Genomic DNA, 23,790 nt, shown 5'->3' with positions numbered 1-23,790 from the left:
CTGAGAGTCAACTGGTACACACTGGAGTATCTGCACAAATGGTTTACAGTTGGAATCTCCAAAATATACAAACAGCTCGTGCAGTTCTATGTCAAAAGAAACAAACAACCCAATCAAAAAATGGGCAGACATTTCTTCAAAGAAGGAATACAGATGGCCAAAAAGAACATGAAAAGATGCTCAACATCACTAATTATCAGAGAAATGCAAATCAAAACTACAATGAGGGGCTTTCCTGGTGGCGCAGTGGTTGATAATCTGCCTGCCAATACAGGGGACACGGGTTCGAGCCTTGGTCTGGGGAGGTCCCACATGCCGCGGAGCAACTGGGCCCATGAGCCACAACTACTGAGCCTGCGCGTCTGGAGCTTGTGCTCCGCAACAAGAGAGGCCACGACAGTGAGAGGCCCGCGCACCGCGATGAGGAGTGGCCCCCGCTTGCCGCTACTAGAGAAAGCCCTCGAACAGAAATGAAGACCCAACACAGCCAAAAATAAATAAATAAATAAAAATTTAAAAAAAACTACAATGAGATATAACGTCACACAGGTCAGAATGGTCATCATCAAAAAGTCTGCAAACAATAAATGCTGGAGAGGGTGTGGAGAAAAGGGAACCGTCTACACTGTTGGTGGGAATGTAAATTGGTAAAACCACTATGGAGAACAGTATGGAGGTTCCTTAAAAAACTAAAAATAGAACTACTATATGATTCAGCAATCCCACTCCTGAGCATATATCCGGAGAAAACCATAATTTGAAAAGATACATGCACCCCAGTGTTCATTGTAGCACTATTTACAATAGCCAGGAAGCAACCTAAGTGTCCATCAACAGAGGAATGGGTAAAGAAGATATGGTACATATATACAATGGAATATTACTCAGCCATAAAAGAGGACAAAATAATGTCATTTGCTGCAACATGAATGGACCTAGAGATGATCATACTAAGTGAAGTCAGACAGAGAAAGACAAATATCTTATAATACCACTCATATGTGGATATAATTTTTAAAAATGATACAAATGAACTTATTTAAAAAACAGAAACAGACTTACAGATATCGAAAACATACTTATGGTTACTGAAGGGGTAACATGGCGAGGAGGGATAAATCAGGGTGTTGGGATTTACATACACACACTACTATATATATATAAGATAGATAACCAACAAGGACCAACTGTATAGCACAGGGAACTCTACTCAATATTCTGTGATAACCTGTATGAGAAAAGAATCTGAAAAAGGATGAATATATGTATATGTATAATTGAATCACTTTGCTGTACACCTGAAACTAACACAACATTGTAAATCAACTATAATCCAATAAAAATTTTTTTAATGGTTTACAGTCAAGAGACTGATTTGATTGGGCAGTCTTGTACCACACTGGTTGTTAATATATTGACTATTTTGTGTAAATCTATCTTTATCTGCTGTATAAACTTCCAGTATGGACATATATATACAAAAATAAACTCTAAGTGGTTTAAATAGCTAAACATAAAACCAAAACTCTAACCACACCTTTATTTTTATTGTCCAAAATAAAAAGGTTTTCTTTTCTTAATCATACAGGGGGGAAAAAAAAAAAGCTCATTCTGTAAAACAGTCAGTTAGTCCAAAAATGAAATTACTTGAAATCCTACCACCCAAAAGAAACAGTTGGTATTTTGATGAATTTTCTTCTAGGATCTCTCAATGCACATATGGGCACATATGTGTACATGTATTATGTGTACATATTAGACTAGACTGAATTCTGCAGGACATAAATAGTCTACTATATCTATTCAAAAAGTTCCCATTACCTAAAAATCCAGTTCACCCAGTACTATTCTTACTTACTTTAACAGATACCCAGGCTCCACACTGCCTTCTGATGGCCAATAACAATGGCAGTTGTGATTACTTAAGCTCTTGTTCCAAACGAGGCCAGAAGCCCATTGCATACCCTCTGAGGAAACACTTAATCACCTTTGCAATGGGTCTTCCAATAATTTACTATCAGTTTCTGACCACTACACCATTAGAGCATCATACTTAGCAGCTCAGCAAGTGGTTTCAGGGTGTTCCACCAGATGACTGCAGTTTAAGTTCATGTGATAAGAAATTACTGAGACTTCCCTGGTGCACAGTGGTTACAAACCCGCCTGCCAATGCAGGGGACACGGAGTCGAGCCCTGGTCCAGGAAGATCTCACATGCCGCAGCTAAGCCCGTGCGCCACAACTACTGAGCCTGTGCTCTAGAGCCCACGAGCCACAAGTACTGAGCCCGCATGCCACAACTACTGAAGCCTACATGCCTAGAGCCGGTGCTCTGAAATGAGAAGTCACTGCAACTAGAAGCCCACGCGCAGCAACAAAGACCCAACGCAGCCATAAATAAATAAATAAATAAATATTAAAAAAATTACTTCACACTCTGATCTATTCTATTACCAATTACTCCATAGCCTTCTTTCACAATAAGCCACTCTAAATCTGATTTAAGTAAGATGGTCCCATTTCTGGGTGGTTCTGTGTTTTCAGTCTGCAGGGTTTAGGTATAGTGGTCACTGCTGGGTCCCACCTTAGGTCTGCCTACTGAGCAGCCCCATCTTGGGCTCTCTAGTTAGATTTCACTTACCCAGAGACAAGCTGTTAGGAATACAAGTGACTACAGTTTGTCTCCTGGGGACTCTTCTCATGAGGAAGAGCAGGAATTTGAGGCACAGAGGGAGGAGAAAGAGCACCCATAAATTGTCAGCCTACTTCCTTCATACTCTGGATTCAAGGGAATCCAGGAATAGCCCATCCCTAACCAAATGACTATTTTAAATCTGAATGAATGTCCTTGTTCTCGTAGGCATGTATCACCAATGACAAAAAGTCAGTGAGATGTGACAATGCACAAAGAAAGAGGCCAGGTGCTCTTAAGGACCAAGCATCCTGGGGTAAAAATTCCTCCACCAGAGATAAGACTGGAGCCCAAAGGCACCTCCCCACCCCCAAACCTAATGGAGAAGTCACTGACTTCAGAAATCAAAGAGTATGGGGCTACAGTAAAAGGCAGTGAGATAAGCAGTGGACTCAGTCAAGAGGACTGGGTTCTAGTCTCTGCTCTGCCCCTAACTTGCTTAATGACCTGAAGCAAGTCACTCAATTTCAACTGTGACTTTTTAAATCTGTGAAATGAAAAACTAGATGATATCTAAAGCTTCCTCTAGTACCAACACTTTGTGATTCTTTGACTCTAAAAACAGATGGAAAAGAGCAAGAACCTCAAATCAAGCCCTTCCAGTCCCTCTTTGATTGAAGCTGGTTATTCATTTCTGTGAAAAGTACTAACTGAGCAGCTACTATGTGTCCAGCAGTGAGATGCCCTCTTGTTAAGAATAGGCTGAGTCAATAGCAGGGCAACACCCCAGCACTTAGTCTCCCACAATCAGAGGCCTATTAATTTCAGGCAAATAAGACTGCCTCGGTGTGAAGGAAAATCTCCAACAAAAGACAGGGGGTGTCTGTTGGAAGATGTTAAGAACCCCTCCTAAAAGGAAAGGTTTTAAGAACCCCTCTGAATAGAAAGGAAAGACCACCATATCAAAAGGCAGTGACCCGGTTTCCAGTCTAATCCATCCCAATCCACTAGCACCTCTTGACACTGAACAACTAATTATCTTCAAACTTCTAATTAGATTAAGTTACTCTTCTAAACAATTTTAATATTCAGGTCAAGTATGAACGACCACATTTCTTCCTTGAGGAAAAGTTTTCTTCACGCTTCCAAGGCACTTCCTCAACATTCTGGAAAAATTTCACACGTCTCTACTATAGCTCCTTCCACTCTGTGTTTAATACTGATTACATCCCGTTTTCCTCTACCAAACTTGAAAACAAATATAGCATGGGCTCGGGGCTAGTGGTCTCTGGGTTTGAATCCCTGTTCCACCATTTATTAACTAAGTGATATTGGGTAAGTTACTCTTTCTGTACTCCATTTTTAACAAATGTTAAATGGAGCTGATAATAACTACTTCATAGGGTGATGATGCATAAATGAGTTAACACATGGAACGTATTTAGAAGAATACTGACTGATAAGCATTCAATAAATAGTACCTGCTGTTAAATTATTATTGATGTCTTTGTACAGCACCTATCCTGTTGCTATTAGAGAGGAATATAAACTTAATGAAAGGAAAGAGATAACTTGCACATATACTTAATCAACCCGTACAACTCTGTGAAGTGGCAAAGCGAGGAATAGTATTCGCTTCTGGAACACAGAAAACGGAACTTAGGGGTTCGCTGGCTCAAGTACATGCAAATGCAACCCCAGCCTCCCAACTCCCAGACCAGGGCTCTGGGACAGCCTTCGCCCCTCCCTCTTCAGGGGAGCCGGTCCCGGTCCCCGGGCCTCCGCTCCAAAGGGCCCTGCTCGGCCGGAATGAAGAGGCGCTGCGGCCGACTGGGTTCCTCCTGGAACCAGCCGCAGCCGGGTACGGCCTACTCCGCTCACCACGCGCTCCCCGCGGCGCCGTCGGCCACACCTCTCCACCCTCTGTCATCTGCGCGCTCCTGGGCCGCCCGCACAGCTCTTCCTGGGCGCTCTGGGCCGCCATGACGTCACCAGTCTGCGCCGCGCCAGCAACCGCAGCTGTCTCCCTAGGAGGGCAGGGGGCTTCCTCCCCGGCTCAGAAACAGTAGCAAATCCATCAGTGAGACTGGGGTACGCCACAGGGAGCTCTTACTCCAGGTTAATTCACCCAGCAATTCGACCACACTGATCTTCCTAAAAACTCTTTTCCAGGTCACGGTCCTTTGGAGGTCTTCTAAAGGTTTTCCCAAAGTTTATAGAACACTCTTATACACATTCTCACCTGCTGGATAATTGGCTTCCTCAGAGGAACCGCAAACACCCTTCCGGATCTTTGTTCAACAATCAGCCAAAAGACAAGAGCTCAGATTCTCAGTGTGTGAACTTGGGCGTTACTTTACCCCTCTGTGCGCACTCCTTAATGATACCAAGTTTCACAGGGTTGTGAGGATTAAATGAGGCTAACTCGTGTAAATTACCAAGAATTTCTGGTACTTGAAAAATGCTCAATAAATGTTCGTCCTATCATGTTCCCCAAATCCCAGCTCCAGTCCCCCATTGACTGAATTGGCTTCCAGGACGTTTCAAGCCTTCCAGGTAGCACCCCTGCCCCCCTTTTGGGAAACTTTAGATCCTGCTGATCCTCATTAAGGAATATTTGCGCATAAGGGCTCATCCTGACAAATGTATCCCAGGGATGAAGGCATGGGCAATGCGGCACCTGACCTACTTCCAGGCATTCCCACTGATCTGCAAGCTCAGGAAAATAGGGCTGTCTGCTTACCATCATATCCCTAGTGTGAGTAGGCTCTCAGTAAACAATTAATAAATGAATGAGATGCAGCAGTTACCTGCTCAAATTTCCAGATGGACTGTTTTCCCAAAATGGAATCCATTTAGGATGCTGAAAACAGGAGTGGAGATGCCAGACTGAAACCATCACTAACCATCTTCAGCTAAAAGGGGACCCTTTGTAGAACTGTTAGCTGACATGCCAGGGAACAATGTTGGGCTTGCCTTTCTTTTTACCCAATGTCACAGTCTCAGCAAGATAGCAGGTTCTTCTTCCATAGACCTAACGTCCCACATACCACAGAGCCTAGGCCTACTCATTTCCCAACTTTTAGGCTTCAAAGAATCTCTAAATCAGCAGGCTCCGCTGGGTGGAAACTAACCCTGGAGTGGGGTACCCTAGGCAGAGCAGGTTAGAAACAGGAATCTGGGGCTTAACTGCAATTTGGGTTGAGATTTTTCAATGAGAGGTGGAAAATGGATTGGAGGAATGGACACCAAAAATATTCCACAAAACTAAAATGATCCTAGCCCTGCTCTAGAGAGCAGCTGCAAGAGAGTGAAACTAGAGCTACCCCGGGTCAAGACTAGACTTCTGCATTATGTGGAAAGAAAGATGGGGTCAAAATGTAAAATCAACTTATTTCTCACCCTCACTTACATGCAGTAAGGTCTTATACTGTGGGCCAAAAAGCTTCTTGATCTAAAGTGAGCTTCTCCCATTCTCAGGAGTAGGGCCTAACAGACACAAGTAAAGAGGCGTCATGGAGCAGAATTACAACCAGTAAAGAGAAATCTGAGGGGAAAGAAAGGACACTGGAGTTTCAGTTTTACATGAGACTAGGTGTGTGACCTTGCGCAAGTCCAACCATCTTTCTGTTTTCCCTTCTGTCGTTTTGAGGATCTCATGTGGCCTCATCCCGTGTCCTTCTTAAGTCACAAATTACATTTCGGCACACTGAACATAAGCAACACTTTCTAATTCTTTATCATTCCAGAGCCCAAGGAATGACATAAGCTTCCATGTTGGGGTTTCCAGCTCAACTGCTCTCCTGCCAGGCCAGCATCACTGCTCAGCTCCTGTCTCTCTTATTTCATGGATATTCCAGTTGACATAGCTGTGCTTCTACACCTGCATGGATTTTCCTCTTCCTATTGACCCTGACATCAGTATATCTGAAAGCACTTTGTTAAACTATGATGGGACATTTAAATGCCTAATTTGTAACAAAACCAAAAAAATTCTTTGCTACATATTACTTTTTCTTATGAGATCCTCTCTGTAGGATCTCATAAGAAAAAGTATCAGAGTGGACCACACACGCTGTACCTTGGAGGAAGGTGCAGAATTCTTGCTTCTGGCAAACACTTCATGACACATTCATGTATTCACCTTTCTGCTCAGGTATACTCATGTATACCTCCTTTCTGCTGATAACTGTGGACCTAAGTCACGACCTGTAGGTGGGCATGGAGAAATGTCTGACTTGATTTTAGTTGAGCTCAACAAATATTTATTGCGTACCTACGAAATGCCAGAGACTGAGGATACAAAGATGAATAAATTTCACATGGCTCCTGCCCTGATGGAGCTGACAGTTCAGTGGAAAGAGAAAGATCTGTAAACTAGCCATTACAACCTAACATGATACATGAAATGATGAAGTTACAAAACACAGAAATAATACAAAAATATGTGAGGTCAGAAACAGCTTTGAAGAGATGTTGCCTGAGCACATTCATAAGTGACAAATGGGAGCCTCCCAGGCAAGCAGAAGCAAGGAAGGCAAATAGGCCATAGAAAACAGTATGTGCAAAGGTGCCAAAGTAGAGTCCAGAGATGATGAGTCACAGGAACTTGCACTATGGAACAGAACATGCAAGGAATGTCCTCTGAGAATGGCAAAGGGGGCCTGGGCCAGATGAGGAGCCTCAGATGCCCATTGAGGCTAGCACTTTATTCAGAGAGAGAACAACATAGCTGCCACAGTTGTGTCTTGCAAAGACCGCCCAGAAGAAATGTGAAAGATGGCCTAGTGGGGCAAGAAACTGCAAGACTGGTTGGGAAAACATAAAAATCGCCTAGGAAATAAACCAGGGAGCTGGAATAAAGCAGCAGCAGTAGAGATGGCTTCCAGACTTAGGAGTTACGTAATGTCAACAGGATATAGTTGTTGATTGGATATGACGAGGGAAGGCTGAGGAAGAGGACAATTCCTAGACTTGGGGCCAAGCTGAAGTGGCTAGGTATATGGTGGGCCAGCAACTGAGAGAAAATCAGGAGCAAATATTGCAAGGGTGAGAATATAGGATGAGAGTAAAGATGATACGTTCCTTTCCTTCCTGCTTCTCCAGGAAGTAAAAATGGTACTGGACACTCTTAACCTGAGGATTAAAAACTCCACTTAATCCACGTTCTCCACTCCATTTTAGAAAATCTTTCTAACATCAACTTAGGCATCTTTCACCCCTAAGGTTTTCCCATTTCTGTAGTGGAATAACCGAGGACATGGAAAGGAGACGTGACCCATGAGCCCCCCCACCCCCAGCAAACTGGGGGCTGGCGAATAAGCCAGAACTGCAAACAGTCCTGATTGCTTTGAGCCCCCCCCGGCAAACCGGGGGCATGCGAATAAGCCAGAGCTGTGAACAGTCCTGAATGCTTTGAGCCCCCCCCCCCCGCCCCCGGCAAACCGGGGGCCTGCGAAGAAGCATTGAGTGCTTTGGGCACTGATACATGAGATGTCCTCAGTATAATCAGAGTGGTGGGAACTTCGTGCTGCTTTTGTGCTCAAGGACGAAGCACGGCATATTTTCAAGAAAGCCTATTATTCCTTGTATAATTAATAAAAACATAGGTTGCTGCTTTGGCATTTCTGAAATGTTAAGAAAACAAGTCTTAAAGTGTAAACCTAGATAATGCTTTAATAAAAGCTACCACAGCAGGACAGACGGCGCTGTTCTGCCTGGGCGAGCGGCAGCCCTCTACTGCTGTGCTTCGGCACAATTCATCTCGTGTGATGAGCTTACTTTCGGCCCTGTCATAACATAAACTACAACACATTTCTTCCTCAAGAAAATTCTCCCTTTCCTCTCTAATCACCACTCAAGACTCCAAAGATGGTAGCATATAAATATTACTCTAAATATCAGGAAGTTCCTAAAGTTTTTGGTGGGCAAAGTTTGACTAAAATATATTAATTCAACAAATAAAAATTTATTGAACATTTACTACATGCTAGCAATGAGTTTAGTGGTTTTTTTCATTTAGAAAAAAAATACATTGACATTTGCTTTCAGTAGACTATATTTTTTTTCCATGAGCATAAAATGTAAAGTTTTCATAGGGTTATTTTTGCCCATAAGATATTAATTTACTTAATTATGAATTGTCCTACGGCAGATTTGAGAACATAATCTTTACAGCTGAAGAGGGAAAATATGTTATTTCTGCCACATTCCCATTATTGGTAATTAATTGCTCAAACCAATGCTTGTAAGATACTTGCTCTGGAAAAAAAAAAGAAATCGATGCTGAGTTCCAAATAACCATTCCAGAATTAACTTACTTTAGTTTTTAAACAGTCATATTTTAAAAACTATATAAGCTTCAGAGCATAGAAACTATTTCAAATACTAGTCAAAGGCTAATTTAAGATCACTTAATCTTCCAGAGCTGAATCTCTGGGTAGCAGTTAAAAACATGAAAGAGAATGGGGAAATAAAGGGGAAACATGTCCTTCCTTTCTCTCAAAAGAATAAAATACCATCAGTCATGGCAAACCATGTTATCTCAATTTTCAGGGATTTGAAAAAGAGGTAATTCTCTCTAGAATTCTTTCCAAATTCATCCCACGAGAAGTGTTTCCCTAGATACTCCTAATCCGCAGGGAATGATAAATATCCTGGAAAAAGAGGCCCAATAAAAACAGAAATATCTGAGATCTAATGAATCCATGGTTAGAGCCACCAATGCCATGATTACACAAAACCTAGCCATCCCCATTATGGTGACCACTTCATCACTAATGCTTTCTCCTCTCTAAAGGCTAACAAACCAAGTCCCACTTTGTTAATCCTAGTGGGCCCCTCTCCCCGGTCCCTGTGCACTAGTGTCCCAGCCAAACTTACAAGAGACAGGTGTATGCCCTAGTCTAGGACAGGGATATGTGGGTAGCTTGCTCAGTCACAGGCAGGTTTCCTGCTCTGAGGCTTCTTAGCACTAGCAGTCTAGCACAAACCATTTTCTTTCTGGGTAAGATAATATTCCTCTGGGAAAGAGGTCTTCCTCTCTGCTTCCTCTGAGCAGATCTGACTTCCTTTCCACAAACTGACATCATTCAAGAGAAGTCTCTCTTGATCTCTTATTTCCTTCTTAGCCCCAAGTCACCCTCCAGCTTGAAAGGATCAGGAAGCGCTCCCTCACCCTGATAAAAGCCTTCTTCACCAATTTTTCTGTAGCAATCAACCCAGCTCTTGCCACATATCCCCTTATTTGCTGAATAGATGAATGACTAAGGATTCTGTTTTCACTTGTTTCTATCTCCCCTTCACGGGAACGCCTCCACAGATGGGCAGCCTCCCCACGGTGGCATAGTCAGAGCGGCCTCAGGCATCTGCAGGCTACTCAGCACTACCTCAGAGCTGCTGCCACTTTCACACCGACAATCAATTTGGAAAAGCACCTCAGCCTATGACCAGTGAACACAGGTGACAAGTTGGGAGGGTGAAGCAGGGGTGTAATAAGGGAAACACAGTGCTAACTTAAATGGCATCTCCAGGTATGAGAATGCCATGGAGACAAAGGAATGGCAAAGAGCAAGGATTTCTGTGAAAAGTAGGAACTTCTTTCCTACCCTGTATTCCCAGATGCCCACCTGGAGTAGGCTCTGCATTCTCCAAGCTCCCACCTCCATTTCTCAAAATACCCTCCTGAGTGCAGTATCCAAGGCTCCTTTATCCTTTCCTCTAGGAACTCTTCCTGTCCCTCTTCCCCAGCCAGATTCCTAGTCACTGTCTCTAGAGAACTGTCATAACCTGAATGCCAGGTTTATTCACCACTGTGAAGTTTCTGATGTCTGAAAAGGACTGAACTATGTCTGAAGAATTTTCCACATTCAAAGCATTCATAAGGCTTCTCACCAGTGTGAATCCTGTAATGTTCACTAAGGTGTGCATACTTGCGGAAGGTTTTCTCACACTCACTACACTTATAGAGCTTCTCACCAGTGTGAGTTCTATGATGTTCAGTAAGAGACGTGTTGTGAGCAAAGGCTTTCCCACATTCTTGACATTTATAGGGCTTCTCTCCAGTATGAATTCTCATATGCTGAGTGAGGCAGGTATTCTGGTTAAAGCCCTTCCCACATTCATTGCATTTATAGGGTTTTTCTCCGGTGTGGCTTCTCTGATGCCGAATAAGGCAAATGCTCTGAATGAAAGCTTTACCACACTCACTGCATTTGTACGGTCTTTCCCCTGTATGAATTCTCTGATGTTTAGTGAGTGGGGTGCTCTGAGCAAAAGCTTTGCCACATTCCTTACACTTATAGGGTTTTTCTCCAGTATGAATTCGCTGGTGTTTAATAAGGGATGGGCTCTGACAAAACGCTTTCCCACATTCTTTACATTTATAGGGTTTCTCTCCAGTATGAATTCTCTGATGCTGAGAGAGGTTTGCCTTTGTATGGAAAGTCTTCCCACATTCAACACATTTATAGGGCTTTTCCCCAGTGTGAATTCTCTGATGTTGTGTAAGATTTGAGTGTTTGCGAAACGAAGAGCCACATTCATTGCATAAATAAGGTTTCTCACCAGTGTGAATTCTCTGATGATGAATGAGGTGTGTGTTCTGACTGAATGCCTTCCCACATCTATTACATTTATAAGGTTTCTCTCCAGTGTGAATTCTTTGGTGTTCAGTGAGATGTGAATGATTGCGGAAGGAATTCCCACAGTCATTACATTTATACGGTTTCTCTCCAGTGTGGATTCTCTGATGCTGAGTAAGAAATGATCGACATCGAAATGTTTTCCCACACTGCTCACATCCATATGGTTTCACTCCGGTGTGAATTCTTTGATGTCGAACAAGGAATGAGCTACGACTAAAAGTTTTCCCACATTCCTCACATGTGTAGGGTCTCGTATGAGTTCTCTGATGCTGGGTAAAGGATGAGCTCTGATTAAAAGTTTTTCCACATTCACTACATTTCCAAGATTTTTTCTGTGTAGAGAAGATCGGACATTTACTTTGGTCTGAAATCTCATTGGTGTATATGCTACTTGTCTCCCACTGATGTAGGCTCTCTTCTGTAGAAACCCTGAGATGTGTAACAAGGCTTGAGGTCAAAAGCAGGCTTCTCTCAAAATTATATTCTTGTCTAATCATTTCTGGAGGTGCTTCCTTGTGGATGAAAGCTATTCCCCCAAAACCTTCTTGGAAAAGGCATGGTCCAGAGACCTCTCTGGGAGGGTTTTCCTTCATGCTCTCACATACATATTTTTCTTCAAATGTAGAATCCTGGTATTCATCCTCTTGGGATCTCTTTGATGCTATCCCTGGCAAATCAATTTCAGAGCCATCCTGCTCTGCAGCAGGCTTGTTCACCCAACCTGAAAAAAACCACCACAGTGAGTATCTCTTGTGCAAGGCAGAGTGCAAGCCCCTGAACTTATAGGGACCTAACTTTGACAGGTCTCAGTAATGGCCTATTAGTAATGGCCAATAAGAGCAAGTGGGGGTAGGACTTCCCCGGTGGCACAGTGGTTAAGAATCTGCCTGCCAATGCAGGGGACACGGGTTCAAGCCCTGGTCCGGGAAGATCCCACATGCCGTGCAGCAACTAAGCCCGTGTGCCACAATTACTGAGCCTGAAAGCCACAACTACTGAGCCCCTGTGCCACAACTACTGAAGCCCGCATGCTTAGAGCCCATGCACTGCAATGAAGAGTAGTCCCTGCTCACTGCAACTAGAGAAAGCCCGTGTGCAGCAACAAAGACCCAACACAGCCAAAAAAAAAAAAAAAGAGCAAGTGGGGCAAGTGATTCAGAGTTACAACTGGTGAAAGAGATCTGCATCAGGGTAAGGTGATCACCATTAATGATAAATGAGTAGCCGCAGACACCAAGGAAGTGACAGAATCAGAGACCAGGGAGATAAAGGGAAAAAAACAAACAATAACAGACTAAGATTCGGGCAAGACAAGAAACATGGATGGTTTGTATTCAAAGAGTGGAGAATGGGAGAATGTAAAAGTGCAAAATAGTGGAAATGAGATCAAATGAGTACCAGGGAAAAGCTGGCCTCAAGAGATGCTCACTCAATAGATGCTCACTCACATTCACCCCAGCATTCCTAAAAGAGAGGGTAATTTGCTCTCCTGAGCTTCATTCAGTTTTTCTTGTAAAATTTCCAAAGCCCTCCTGTTTCTTCCACTGGTGATCCCTTGCTTACTCACCTGGACAAATCTCTCTTTCAATCTCTCTCTTTTCAGCTCCTTGCATATTCAACATCCACAAATCTTCACTTTGCTTTGACTGTAAAAGACTTCAAGGTTGAAAAACTGGGAGCCCTGCTCATAGAGGAAAAAAAGGTGGGGGAGGGGATATCACTGTCCCAGTAAACAGAAAAACGAGATAGAGCTGTTGCCTAAGGATACTATCTGGTAACTCACACAAAACCTGTCAGGACAGCAACGTGCCTGCATCACCAAGAGTCAGGGGTGGCTTCCAGCTTTCTAGGTTAACACTCCATTTGTCAGCTGTCCAAGAAGTGGCAGCCAGACAGACTGACATATTAGCAAACACTCAAGTACTTGAGAAATAAATCAGAATGTTATTTACAAAGATAAAAATAACTATGAAGTGAATGGGAATATCCATGTCAATTAGTACACTCTTTCCACTATACAATAATCTATATGAAAAGTCAATTAATATAGTCAAATGTTGTGTTGGGAAATGGCCTCATAGCAAGGCTAATGCATTAAGTCTGATTCACCCACCTCCCCTATATGTCAAGGAGTTGGATAGTAATTAGGGATTTCTATTTGATACAACCTAGAGATATGCTGATTGTCCTTTCTTCAAGATGTCTTATCAATTCAAAATCTTTTCTTCAGGCATAGCTCAATATAAGAGTGTAGGCTGCAGTTGAAAAAACAAAAACACTCTGTGAAATAATTTTTGACTTACAAAGAGTTGCAAAAATAGTATAGAGAGTTTCTGGTTTTGGGAAAGTCAAAATCATAACTGTTCATCCAAAAATGTCTCTCCATATAACCCTGAAGTGAGAAGTAGAATTGGAAGCATTATTTCAAGAAAAACAGAAGGTAGAGAGATGGTTTACCATAATCAAGAGCTCAGAAGGCATGGAGGAATAGGATGTCTGGTGAAGTATATAATAAGGCTGGCACTGTGGACTTCTCATCAAGGTCTGTGCCTCGGTGTTGAGTTTTAGAGGTTTAAGAGGATCCTATCTGGGATTTCCTGATCCTCTTCCATAGCAGGGACATAAAGTGGACCCACTGCAGAATCCTACAGAGACTCATGAAGTAGGGTGGGGTTTGGCTATAATCAGAGCTAGACAATGGAAAAAAAGTCAGAAATGCCCCCGCCTACCCAGAGCTTATGTCACAGCTCAACAAAGACACTAACACCAGTAGTTACAAATAAGGGAATTATAAAAGGAGAAATATTGGGTCCTGTAGAATGCAGAGCAGAGGGGACCTAATCTAATCTGGGATAGAGATAAGAAGATAAATAAGAATAGATAAGATAAGAAGAGATAAATAAGAATTAGACAGGTGAAGAGGGAAAAGAAGATACTAGCGAGGTGAAACAGAATATACAAAAGGAATCAAGCCCCATACTTTGGAAGAATGAAAGAGATCTAGTAAGGCCAAAGTATTAGGCACTAGAAATAAGACATGAAGTCCAGGGCAAGCAAATACAACCCTGCAAATCACTTTAAGGAATTTACCCTAAAGCGAGCAAAAAGCCATAAAAAGTATTGGAAAAGGTTTGAAAAATATGTGACATGATTAGATCTTCTACTACACACACACACACACAACTTATCCTTTTGCTCATAGAGCAAAGCATGTACAAGGGGTGGAAGGTAGGAGGCAAGGTGAAGGCTGCAGGATCCCTTGGGAGGTTGCTTCAGCAATCCAATAAGGGGACTTGGATGACTAAGAGACAAAAACAACAGGACAGGATGACTACTGGAGCGAGATGTGAGGGAGAAGGAGAAGTTAATGATAATTTGCTGGTTTGGGGCTTCAGAGATGACAGTGACCTTTAGTGAGAGTGGTAACACTGGTTTGAGGAGGAAAAAGATACATTCAGTTTGAAATATCAGGCATACATATATGGAACAGAGGACAGAGGTGTGGACTGAAAACTTGGATTTAGAGTTTTTGTCATAAAAAAGGTAACTGAAATTCTGGGGGTAACAGATAAAATCATCAAAAGAGTGTAGCTAGGAAACCTCAACAGGGAGTTTACACATTTATAAGGAGGTTTAACTCTGGTTTTTAATTTTAGAGATTCCTAATCCCTAAGAGAAATAAGTAAACTAATTTAATATATGATAAAAATTGGCATTTCTAATCAGAAAAAAATTGATTACTCACAATTTATGTTGGGACTGTTGCTTAAGTATCTGGAAAAAACACTTAGTGAGATTCCTACCTCACACAACATGCCAAAATAAACCAAAACCCAGTAAAGGGTTAAAAAATGTATTTTTGATTTATACATCAAGGAGTAGATAGACCTGATAAATAAAAGACTTCCTATTAACGAGTAAAGAAAAAAGATGAACTGATAGAAAAATGCAAAGTACAACAAATACACCAAGAATTACAAAAGGCCAATAGACATATCAAAACAAAGTTTCACCTCACTGGTAATCAAAGAAATGAGAACTGAAAGAATGAAGAATCAATTTTTATATCAAGTTGGAAACTCTCTCTTTAATGCTAAAACTCAAAACGGGCAAAGGTACAGGGAACGAGAGCTTCTCACACACCACTGGTGGGAATGTAAACTGGTACCATCTTTCTAGAGCTAACTGGCAATATACTGGGTTGGCCAAAAAGTTTGTTCGTAAGATGTTACAGAAAAACGCGAATGAACTTTTTGGCCAACCCAGTGTATTAGGTCTTAAAGTTGTAGGCTGAGTGGCAGTTGGGACACCACGATCACCATTTTGTAGGTACAGAAAGTCAGGACAAAATTCTCAATCTGTACTATATACAACACCTGCAATGGATCTCAGAATATCCTCAGTCATCAGTATGTCATAAAAATGCCTATATTATTTAACCTAGTAATTCTACTGTTAGAACTTTTTCATAGAGAAGGAACCTCCCAGAGTGGGAGAAAAAAACCCAAGCTGAATTCTTTTGTTACCTGTAAAAAAAAAAAAAAAATCCCCTGAAATGTTGTTGGAAAACACAATTTTTCTGTTGATGGACACTGAGGCTCAGCAATTTAGCAAAGTATGGTACTTCCACTTGGTGGAAATTATACAGACATCAGATAATTGAAAATGAAAATATGTGACAATGTGGAAAAATACTTATAGGCAAATGTGAAAAAAAACACAGGATATTAAAATTTCAAATACAATATATGTATGTTAAAATATACATATGAATAAGATCAAGAAGGAAAGGTAATCACCACTATGGTGATATAAATTATGAATGATTTTCTCTTCTATTTTCCAAATTTCTTCAATTATCTATATTTTGCCTTGTTTTTAAAAAACTTAAATCTCTCAGAATATCTATCAATTTGTTAGCCATGATCATCTTGAGGAATAAGATTATGGTAAACTTTTGTTTTAAGGCCTTTCTTTTTGCAATGTTTGAAAGTTTTCCTGTAGAAATAAGTAAATAACTCTGTAATCACAGAAAACAAGTGAAAAAAATATAATCAGAGATAAGCACAGAGATTTATGTACAAAGATCACATTGTTACTATAACTGTAAAAATACAGGCAAGTAAACATTGATGGCATATCAATATGATAGATTATGAAACTATTAAGAGTCATGTTTTCAAAGAATATTCATGAGAAAATACAATATGTTAAAACAGGAGACTACAAAACACTGAAACAAAAAAAATGCACATATATACCAGTACTAAAGTAAGCATTCAATAAACAGAAACTATTATTGCTACACAGATATATACAAAACACACACATAAAAAAGGACAGAGGAAAACCCACTAAAATGTCAACAACTGATCTCTAGGTCATTTAATGGGTTACTTTATTTTGTCCTTTATATCCTTCTACATATTTCATTTTTCCTGCAATAAACACGAATTACTTTTATAGTCACTAAAACATTTAAAAATGAGAGATCTCACTCAGGGGTTTAAGCACACCCCCAAAAGAAAACCTTTCTTTTTAATGCCACACCTAATGGATATGGTATTGGTTTCCCTTTCAAAATAGGATCAAAGTGGCAAAGTGGACTGGGCTGGGACTCAGGAAACTATGCTCTGCCACAGCCCACAAGAGCAGGCTATTTATCTGAAAAAGGTGACAAATTAGATAATATCCACGAGTCCTTCCAGCTCCAACGTTCTGTGAAACCCCTAAATTTTTTTTTTTTTTTTTTTTTGGCTGTGCCGCACAGCTTGTGAGATCTTAGTTCCCTGACCCCAGGGATTGAACGCAGGCCCTCAGCCGTGAAAGCTCAGAGTCCTAACCACTGGACCACCAGATAATTCCCTAAATGAGTTAATTAATTCACGTAAAGCATTTATAAAGATATCTGCCACATATCAGGCACTCAACAGGGGTTAGGCATTATTATGTTTGAGAAGGACAGGTTGGTGACAACCACTGTCCTCCAGTCGTGGATCATCTGAGCTGTTTGTCTACGCCAAAAGTTAGCAAACCTTGCCTTTGTAGTTTGAAAACAGAACTAGACAATATGTAAACAAGTGATCTTGGTTGTGTTTCAATAAACTTTTTTTAACAAAAACAGGTGGTAGACCAAAATTTAGCACATGAGCCACAGTCTGCTGTCCCCCTGGCCTCTGAGTTGCCCAGAATAGGATGTATAGGTGCTTCCACAAAAACATAATGTGGAATAATCTATTGGTGATTTTAAGATGCTGAAAAGATCTATCTGAATCCAGATTTGGGGAAAACGGGTATTATGGTGAACGGACATATATATCTCCATCCTCATCTTGCTAAACTAAGAGGGATCTGGCTTCCTCCTCATGCCTTGTAAGCTTTCTCCCTGCTGCCACTTCCCTATCCCTCTAGAAGGATTCTGGGGAAGCCAGGTGGGGTTTTCCAAGAATTTGAAACTACAATTCCTTCAATAAGACCACACTTAAATGTACTCTTCTCTGAAGCCCTTCTTGATTTGCCTGTTGGCCCCAAGTAACGTATTCTTCTAGGCTGCAGCAGCACACTGGATCTATCTCTTCTGCAGCCTTGGGTCATTCAGTAGCAATGTGTCCTCGGATAAGTTACCTGTTCTCTCGTACCTCAATTTCCTCACTAAAAACTAGATAATACGTTGCTGTGAAAGCTAAATAAATTAGCGCAACTGCTTAAAACAGTGCCTGGTACACGTTAAGTGCCAAATAAATGTGTTTTAAAACATTACCACAGAAATCTGCTCACACATATATCTTCCAGCACTACAGTGGAAGCGTCTTCCCATTTGGCAGGCTCTGAGGTCACTCATCCTGTAGCCCCGCCTCTAAACCCTGTGTAATATTTGGCAAGTAATGGATAGTAAATTTTTGTTGTTAGACGTTAACATTTCCATACGTGCTATCATGTACATGCTATCAACTGAGCTTTAGAGAGAAAAGAAGGTAGTGATAGTCCAACTTTATAAAGATCAAGAAACCGGCTCTATCGTGGGTAACTATAACCCAGGTCTCGAGACTCCTTAGCTAGTGCGCTTTACACTATTTGCCTTCTGCTCTTAAGTCGGTCCCTTAAAAAAGTTTGAGTTGCAGGACTGGTTGGGGGAAGTACCTGGTATCCAGACCGAGAACTCTGGCCCCAGGATTTCATTTCCGAACACGGGTCCTAGGTCTTGATCATTTATCCATCACTCAATCATCATTCATTCATTCATTTATTCACTCCACCATCTTCTTAGGCGTGTCCTCTGTGCCAGGCCCTGGTGAGTGCAGGGTTGAAGCTGCAAGCCGGGCCGGGCCGCCGGGAGTTCGGAGCCGCCGTGCAGGCAGCAACCCGGGGAGAACGAGGCCCGGGCGGGCTTGCTACATAAACCTGGGCCGCCGCCACAGGCGAGACGCACCCGGAGCCGCTGCCTTCCCCTCCCTTGGGCCCCGCCCGCTCACCGTGATGTCCCGCGGCTCCCAGCGGGCGGCGACCACGGTCTCGCAGGTACACGGAAACCCAAGGCGCAGGCTCACCCGCCCGGACCGGTAGAACAGCAGCGCGGCCGGTAGTGCGTCATCAGCGACCCCGAAGAGCAGCCCTCGCTTGCCTCTCTAGGAATCGGGAGGAGCCTCTCGATAGGGGCCTCATAGAAGGCGATTGGGGCCTGGTTTCCCTCCAAGCCCAGTGGCGTGCCTGACGTCCCATGAAAGACTGCCTTCACCCGGAACACAGTGACCACCTCATGTCTGGGGAAACCTGTAGATGGGGGCGTTAGGGTTGGAAAGAGTGCTAAGTGGGAGTCAGAATGGGCCATCTCGGGCTTCCCTGTTGGCGCAGTGGTTAAGAATCCACCTGCCAATGCAGGGGACGTGGGTTCGAGTCCTGGTCGGAGAAGATCCCACATGCCACGGAGCAACTAAGTCCGTGCGCTAAAACTACTGAGTCTGTGCTCTAGAGCCCGCGAGCCACAACTCCCGAGACCACGTGCCACAACTACTGAAGCCCACGCGCCTAGAGCCTGTTCTCTGCAACAAGAGAAGCCACCCAATGAGAAGCCCACGCACCGCAACGAAGAGTAGCCCCCGCTCGCCGCAACTAGAGAAAAGCCCGTGCGTAGCAACAAAGACCCAAGGCAGCCAATAAAATAAATAAATAAATTTATTTAAAAAAAAAAAGAATGGACCATCTCAGCAAGGGAGTAGTACATTCCATGTGCTAAAAATAGCTCCTGATTATGAACCTTGACCTCAACTCTGGGCTCTGACCAGGGAGGCCGGCCTGGTGCTTCTTCTGGGGGTGAGTGGTCTGGTGGCAGACGAGATGGGAGCTCTGGCCCAAGGCCTTCCTGCACTGGGTGTGGCAATAGGTCTTCTTGCCTGTGTGGCTCTGCGGGTGCACCAGGAGGCAAGGGCTTCAGCTGAAGGCCTTGCAGCACTCAGGGCACACGTAGGGCTTCACCCCAGTGTGCACCCTCTGGCGCAGATCAGGTGGGAGCTGCACGTGAAGGCCTTCCCACACTCCCCGCACCCACACAACTTCTCCCGTGTGCATTCTCTGGTGGACCATGAGAGTGGAGCTCTGGCTGAAGGGCTTGCCACACTCAGTACACGTGGAGAGATTTTTGCTGGGGGCAAGAAGTGTTTTGTTTGTTTAACTTTCATATACCCCCTGATAAAAAGGAAACAAGATTGGAAATGCACCATGCAAGGAAGTAGAATAACACTCCCTCTGGGATAAAGATATATCAATAACTGGTCTTTCATGGGCCTTCTACTTTTTCAGAATAAAATGAAAACACACACTCATTCACAAGAGAGGTACTTGAAAAGAGGTGAAAAGAGCAGAGTTAAGGCACCCATCTATCCACAAGTCTATCTGTAGCATCAGTCATATAAAGATTCTACGTACTTTAAATCAATATATTCCTGAATTGAATTCCCTTTGAATTAAAAATTACCATTGAAAAAAGTTCATTAACAAGTCTCTCCTCACTTACTTGTCTGCAGGCTGTTCAGAATGCCCTGCTGTCCTGCTCCCCTCTTCTCTGGCTTCCCCAATGCACAGACCTCTGGAATCTCTCCCTGGAGTCTTTCAAAGAATTCTCCTTTCAGTTTGCTCTAGAATCAAATCCTCCTTTTCAACTTTGGTCTCACTATCTGAGCAAGGCATAGAAGATAAAAACAAACCATATATAGCAAAAAGAAAAGGAGAATCAGCTTTATATTCTAGACAGGTAAAAGAGACTATATTGGGATTTGAGGAAACCCAATAAATGACTTCTCTCTTTAAAGAAGCAACATGGGGGAACTCCCTGGTGGTCCAGTGGTTAGGAGTCCGTGCTTTCACTGTTGAGGGCCTGGGTTTGGGGAACTAAGATCCTGCAAGCCATGGGGCATGGCCAAAATAAATAAATAAATAAACGTAAAGAATCAACATAGCACTGGGGCCAGACTGCTGAGGTGAAATCCTGCCTCTGTCACAAGCAGTTACTTGACCTCTCTGTGCCTCAGTTTTCCTATCTGTAGAATAGGTTAATGCTAGTACCTATTTCATGATGTTTTTAGAATTAAAAAATTTAATGTCCATAAAGTGTTAGCTAGGTAAGTGTTAGCTATTAGTAAAATTCTCTGCTCAGTTGACAAATAAGATATGCAAAGACCAATATATTATCTTTATTACTGAAAAGCTGATATTGTTGAATGTGCCTTATAGTTGCAGGCAAGTGAGGTTACTAGCACCGAATCCCAGGATTAGACAGCACTAAGCACCCAGGGACACAGTGCTGGGCAACCATGGGTTTGCCCCTGTAACACCTGCAGCAAAGAAGAACAGGGCAGACACATGGTCTCTGTGGAAAAACTGGACCCTAAGGGTAGGAAGGAGGAGGGCTGGCTTTCACACAGTCCACTTCTTTTCCAAAGTCATCAATCAAATCCAATCCCTTTTTGCCCTAGGGCAAGAGTGAGTGTGGGGTCAGAGAGAAGATTCAAGTGTTACACCAGTGAGCTTCCTGAAACATCAGGAGTGAGGGAGTAGAGTACTTAAATTCATAATTTTTCTATACACGCACCATGGTTTCAGAGTATGGGCAGAGGAAGAAAAAAAAAAAAGAAAGAAAGGGCAGTAAAGGAAAGCTTGCATTCTGGGGAAGAGGCGGAGATGGCTCTGTCACCAGAGATGTTGTGCCCAGGGAGGACCAAGCCTGCAGATGTAAAGACTGCCAAAACAGGAGGGGACACACGGGATGTCTTGGGAACTGGCCAAAGCAGCAAGTGAAGGTCAGAGAAGGGCTTGGATGTGGACTATGGGGTCCTAGGAGTCAAGGAGCTTGAGCACATCCCCCTTGCCAGCGAGAGAGAGGCAGGATGAAAACTCCTGAGAGGGAACTGAGGGGTCCATGCAATCAGGTAGGGCAGGGGAGCAGGGAGCTACGAGGTAGGCAGGGTCAAGGGCCTGCTGTGGGCAAAGCCAGGCACTGGGATTGGCAGTGGGGCAGGGAGGTGGTGTACAGAGGTGTGGATCCCCAGCCTCACAGCCTACAAGCTTAGTCTAGGTGGGAAGAGAGAACAGAGTGGCCGACCCTCCAAATCGGTGGGGATGGACACACTCTGCCCCTTTTCACCCCACATCTACAGGAAATAGAAAAGGAAAGAAGACCCACTCAAGGAGGTCCAGGAGACGGAACTCGGCCTTTGCTTCCAGGAGGGCTGCAGAAGCAGGGGAGCATCAAAATGCCAAGGAAGGGCTTCTCTGGTGGCGCAGTGGTTAAGAATCCACCTGCCAATGCAGGCGACATGGGTTTGAGCCCTGGTCAGGGAAGATCCCAAGTGCCACAGAGCAACTAAGCCCGTGTGCCACAACTGCTGAAGCCTGCGCGCCTAGAGCCCGTGCTCCACAACAAGAGAAGCCACCGCAATGAGAAGCCCGCGTACCGCAATGAAGAGTAGCCCCCGCTCACCACAACTAGAGAAAGCCCCTGCGCAGCAACGGAGACCCAATGCAACCAAAAATAAATAAATAAAATAAATTTATTTTAAAAAACAACAACAACAAAAAAAACCGCCAAGGAAGCTCCTTAGTGGAGCAGTCCAGTTTCCTCCCTTTGGGACTGGGAGAGCCAGGGAGGGAAGACTCAAGCCCAACACCGGGAAAGAGTGATACCTGGTCAAAATGTTTTTGAACACATTCTCGAAGAGCAAAGAACAGTTTGGAGGGTAGAGGTGGCCAGGGTCTACCTCAGTCCAGCCTGAGACCTCACTGTGGTCTTATCTCCCATTCCCTAACCCCCTTCTCGGCTTCCCTGAACTTTCTGGTCATATTCATGCTCCCTAAAAAAGATTTCTTGACTGTTTCTTTTCTCTCGTCTTCCTCATGGCCCGGAGCAGTCAATACTTGTCCTTCTACTCCTGTCTACCACAACTGCCCAGCCACCCAGCCATCCATCATCTGGGACTGGCTCAGGTCGCACCTGCCTCAGGGAGTCTTGGTCTGCCCCTCCCCAAGCTCCCAGTGACTGCCCCCCTCCTGTCTCCTCAACCACCTCGGCTATCCATCCCCACTGCTTTGACAAATGACTTCATATTTTTTTGTGAATTAGCTTTCTCTTTCCCATCTGTCCATTTTATCTTCCCAATGAGGCTATGAGGTTTTGCAGGGCCACAGCTGAATCCTACGATGCCTACAGCCTTCCTAACCTGGTGCATTGGTGCAGGTCTCCGTGAGGACACAGTGCTGGCTAGGCATAATTCCTGCCCTCAAATCTGCCAAGAGGAGGGACTTCCCTGGTGGCGCAGTGGTTAAGAATCCACCTGCCAATGCAGGGCACACAGGTTTGAGCCCTGGTCCGGGAAGATCCCACATACCGCAGAGCAACTAAGCCCGTGTGCCACAACTACTGCTACTGAGCCTGTGCTCTACAGCCCGCGAGCCACAACTACTGAGCCTGCGTGCCACAACTACTGAAGCCCGTGCGCCTAGAGCCCGTGCTCTGCAATGAGAAGCCATCGCAATGAGAAGCTCGTTCACCGTAACGAAGAGTAGACCCCGCTTGCCGCAACTAGAGATAGCCCACACGCAGCAATGAAGACCCAGCACAGCCAAAAAAAAAGAGGCATATGCTGAAGATTCATCTCCAGCAGGGGATGTGGGCCCCATACAGTCACAAAAGCATCCCTCCCAAAGAGCACACCTTCTCTTCTTGGACAGGGAGCTCAGCCTGACTAATGATCACAGCAGTGCGACATGACTGACAGTTCACAGCCTCGTCCTGGCCCCGTCTCCTTGAAGCTCACCACCCTGTGACGCTGGCTGGGCAGGTGAGGAAATTGACTGGGAAGCTGGCTGGGCTGGTGAGGAGTCTGTGGCTTCCCAGAGATGACCCAACAAGTTAGAGGAAGAGCAGGTCCTCAAAGGACCCTCAGGGCTGCCTGGCACTCAGCACTCAGTACGAGCTGGCCACTTTGACACTGGGTTAATAAGAAAGAAATGAGTCCAGTGCATC

The 23,790-nt window shown here is 43.7% G+C and overlaps 1 protein-coding gene across 5 annotated transcripts; it reads right to left on the bottom strand.

The window, feature by feature from the left end:
• Positions 1 to 8,577: 8,577 nt before the first annotated feature.
• ZNF502 (zinc finger protein 502) lies at positions 8,578 to 19,235 on the bottom strand. 5 transcript variants are annotated; one of them, XM_049693650.1, is made up of 4 exons: positions 18,749 to 19,234; positions 12,844 to 12,957; positions 12,675 to 12,740; positions 8,578 to 11,997 (listed from the first exon to the last, which is right to left on the bottom strand). In XM_049693650.1, the coding sequence occupies exon 4, from the start codon at positions 11,867 to 11,869 to the stop codon at positions 10,433 to 10,435; it is 1,437 nt and encodes a 478-aa protein (XP_049549607.1). In that variant the 5' UTR covers positions 11,870 to 11,997; positions 12,675 to 12,740; positions 12,844 to 12,957; positions 18,749 to 19,234; the 3' UTR covers positions 8,578 to 10,432. The 5 variants fall into 5 exon arrangements, with proteins under 5 accessions (XP_049549607.1, XP_033257989.1, XP_033257991.1 ...); XM_033402098.2 differs by lacking the exon at positions 12,675 to 12,740 and having other exon boundaries at positions 18,749 to 19,235; XM_033402100.2 differs by lacking the exon at positions 18,749 to 19,234 and having other exon boundaries at positions 12,844 to 18,733.
• Between the last annotated feature and the right edge of the window lie 4,555 nt (positions 19,236 to 23,790).

This window comes from Orcinus orca, chromosome 10 (genome assembly GCF_937001465.1).
Source record: "Orcinus orca chromosome 10, mOrcOrc1.1, whole genome shotgun sequence".
Taxonomy (NCBI): Eukaryota; Metazoa; Chordata; class Mammalia; order Artiodactyla; family Delphinidae; genus Orcinus; species Orcinus orca.
This window is presented reverse-complemented; position numbering and strand designations above follow the sequence as displayed.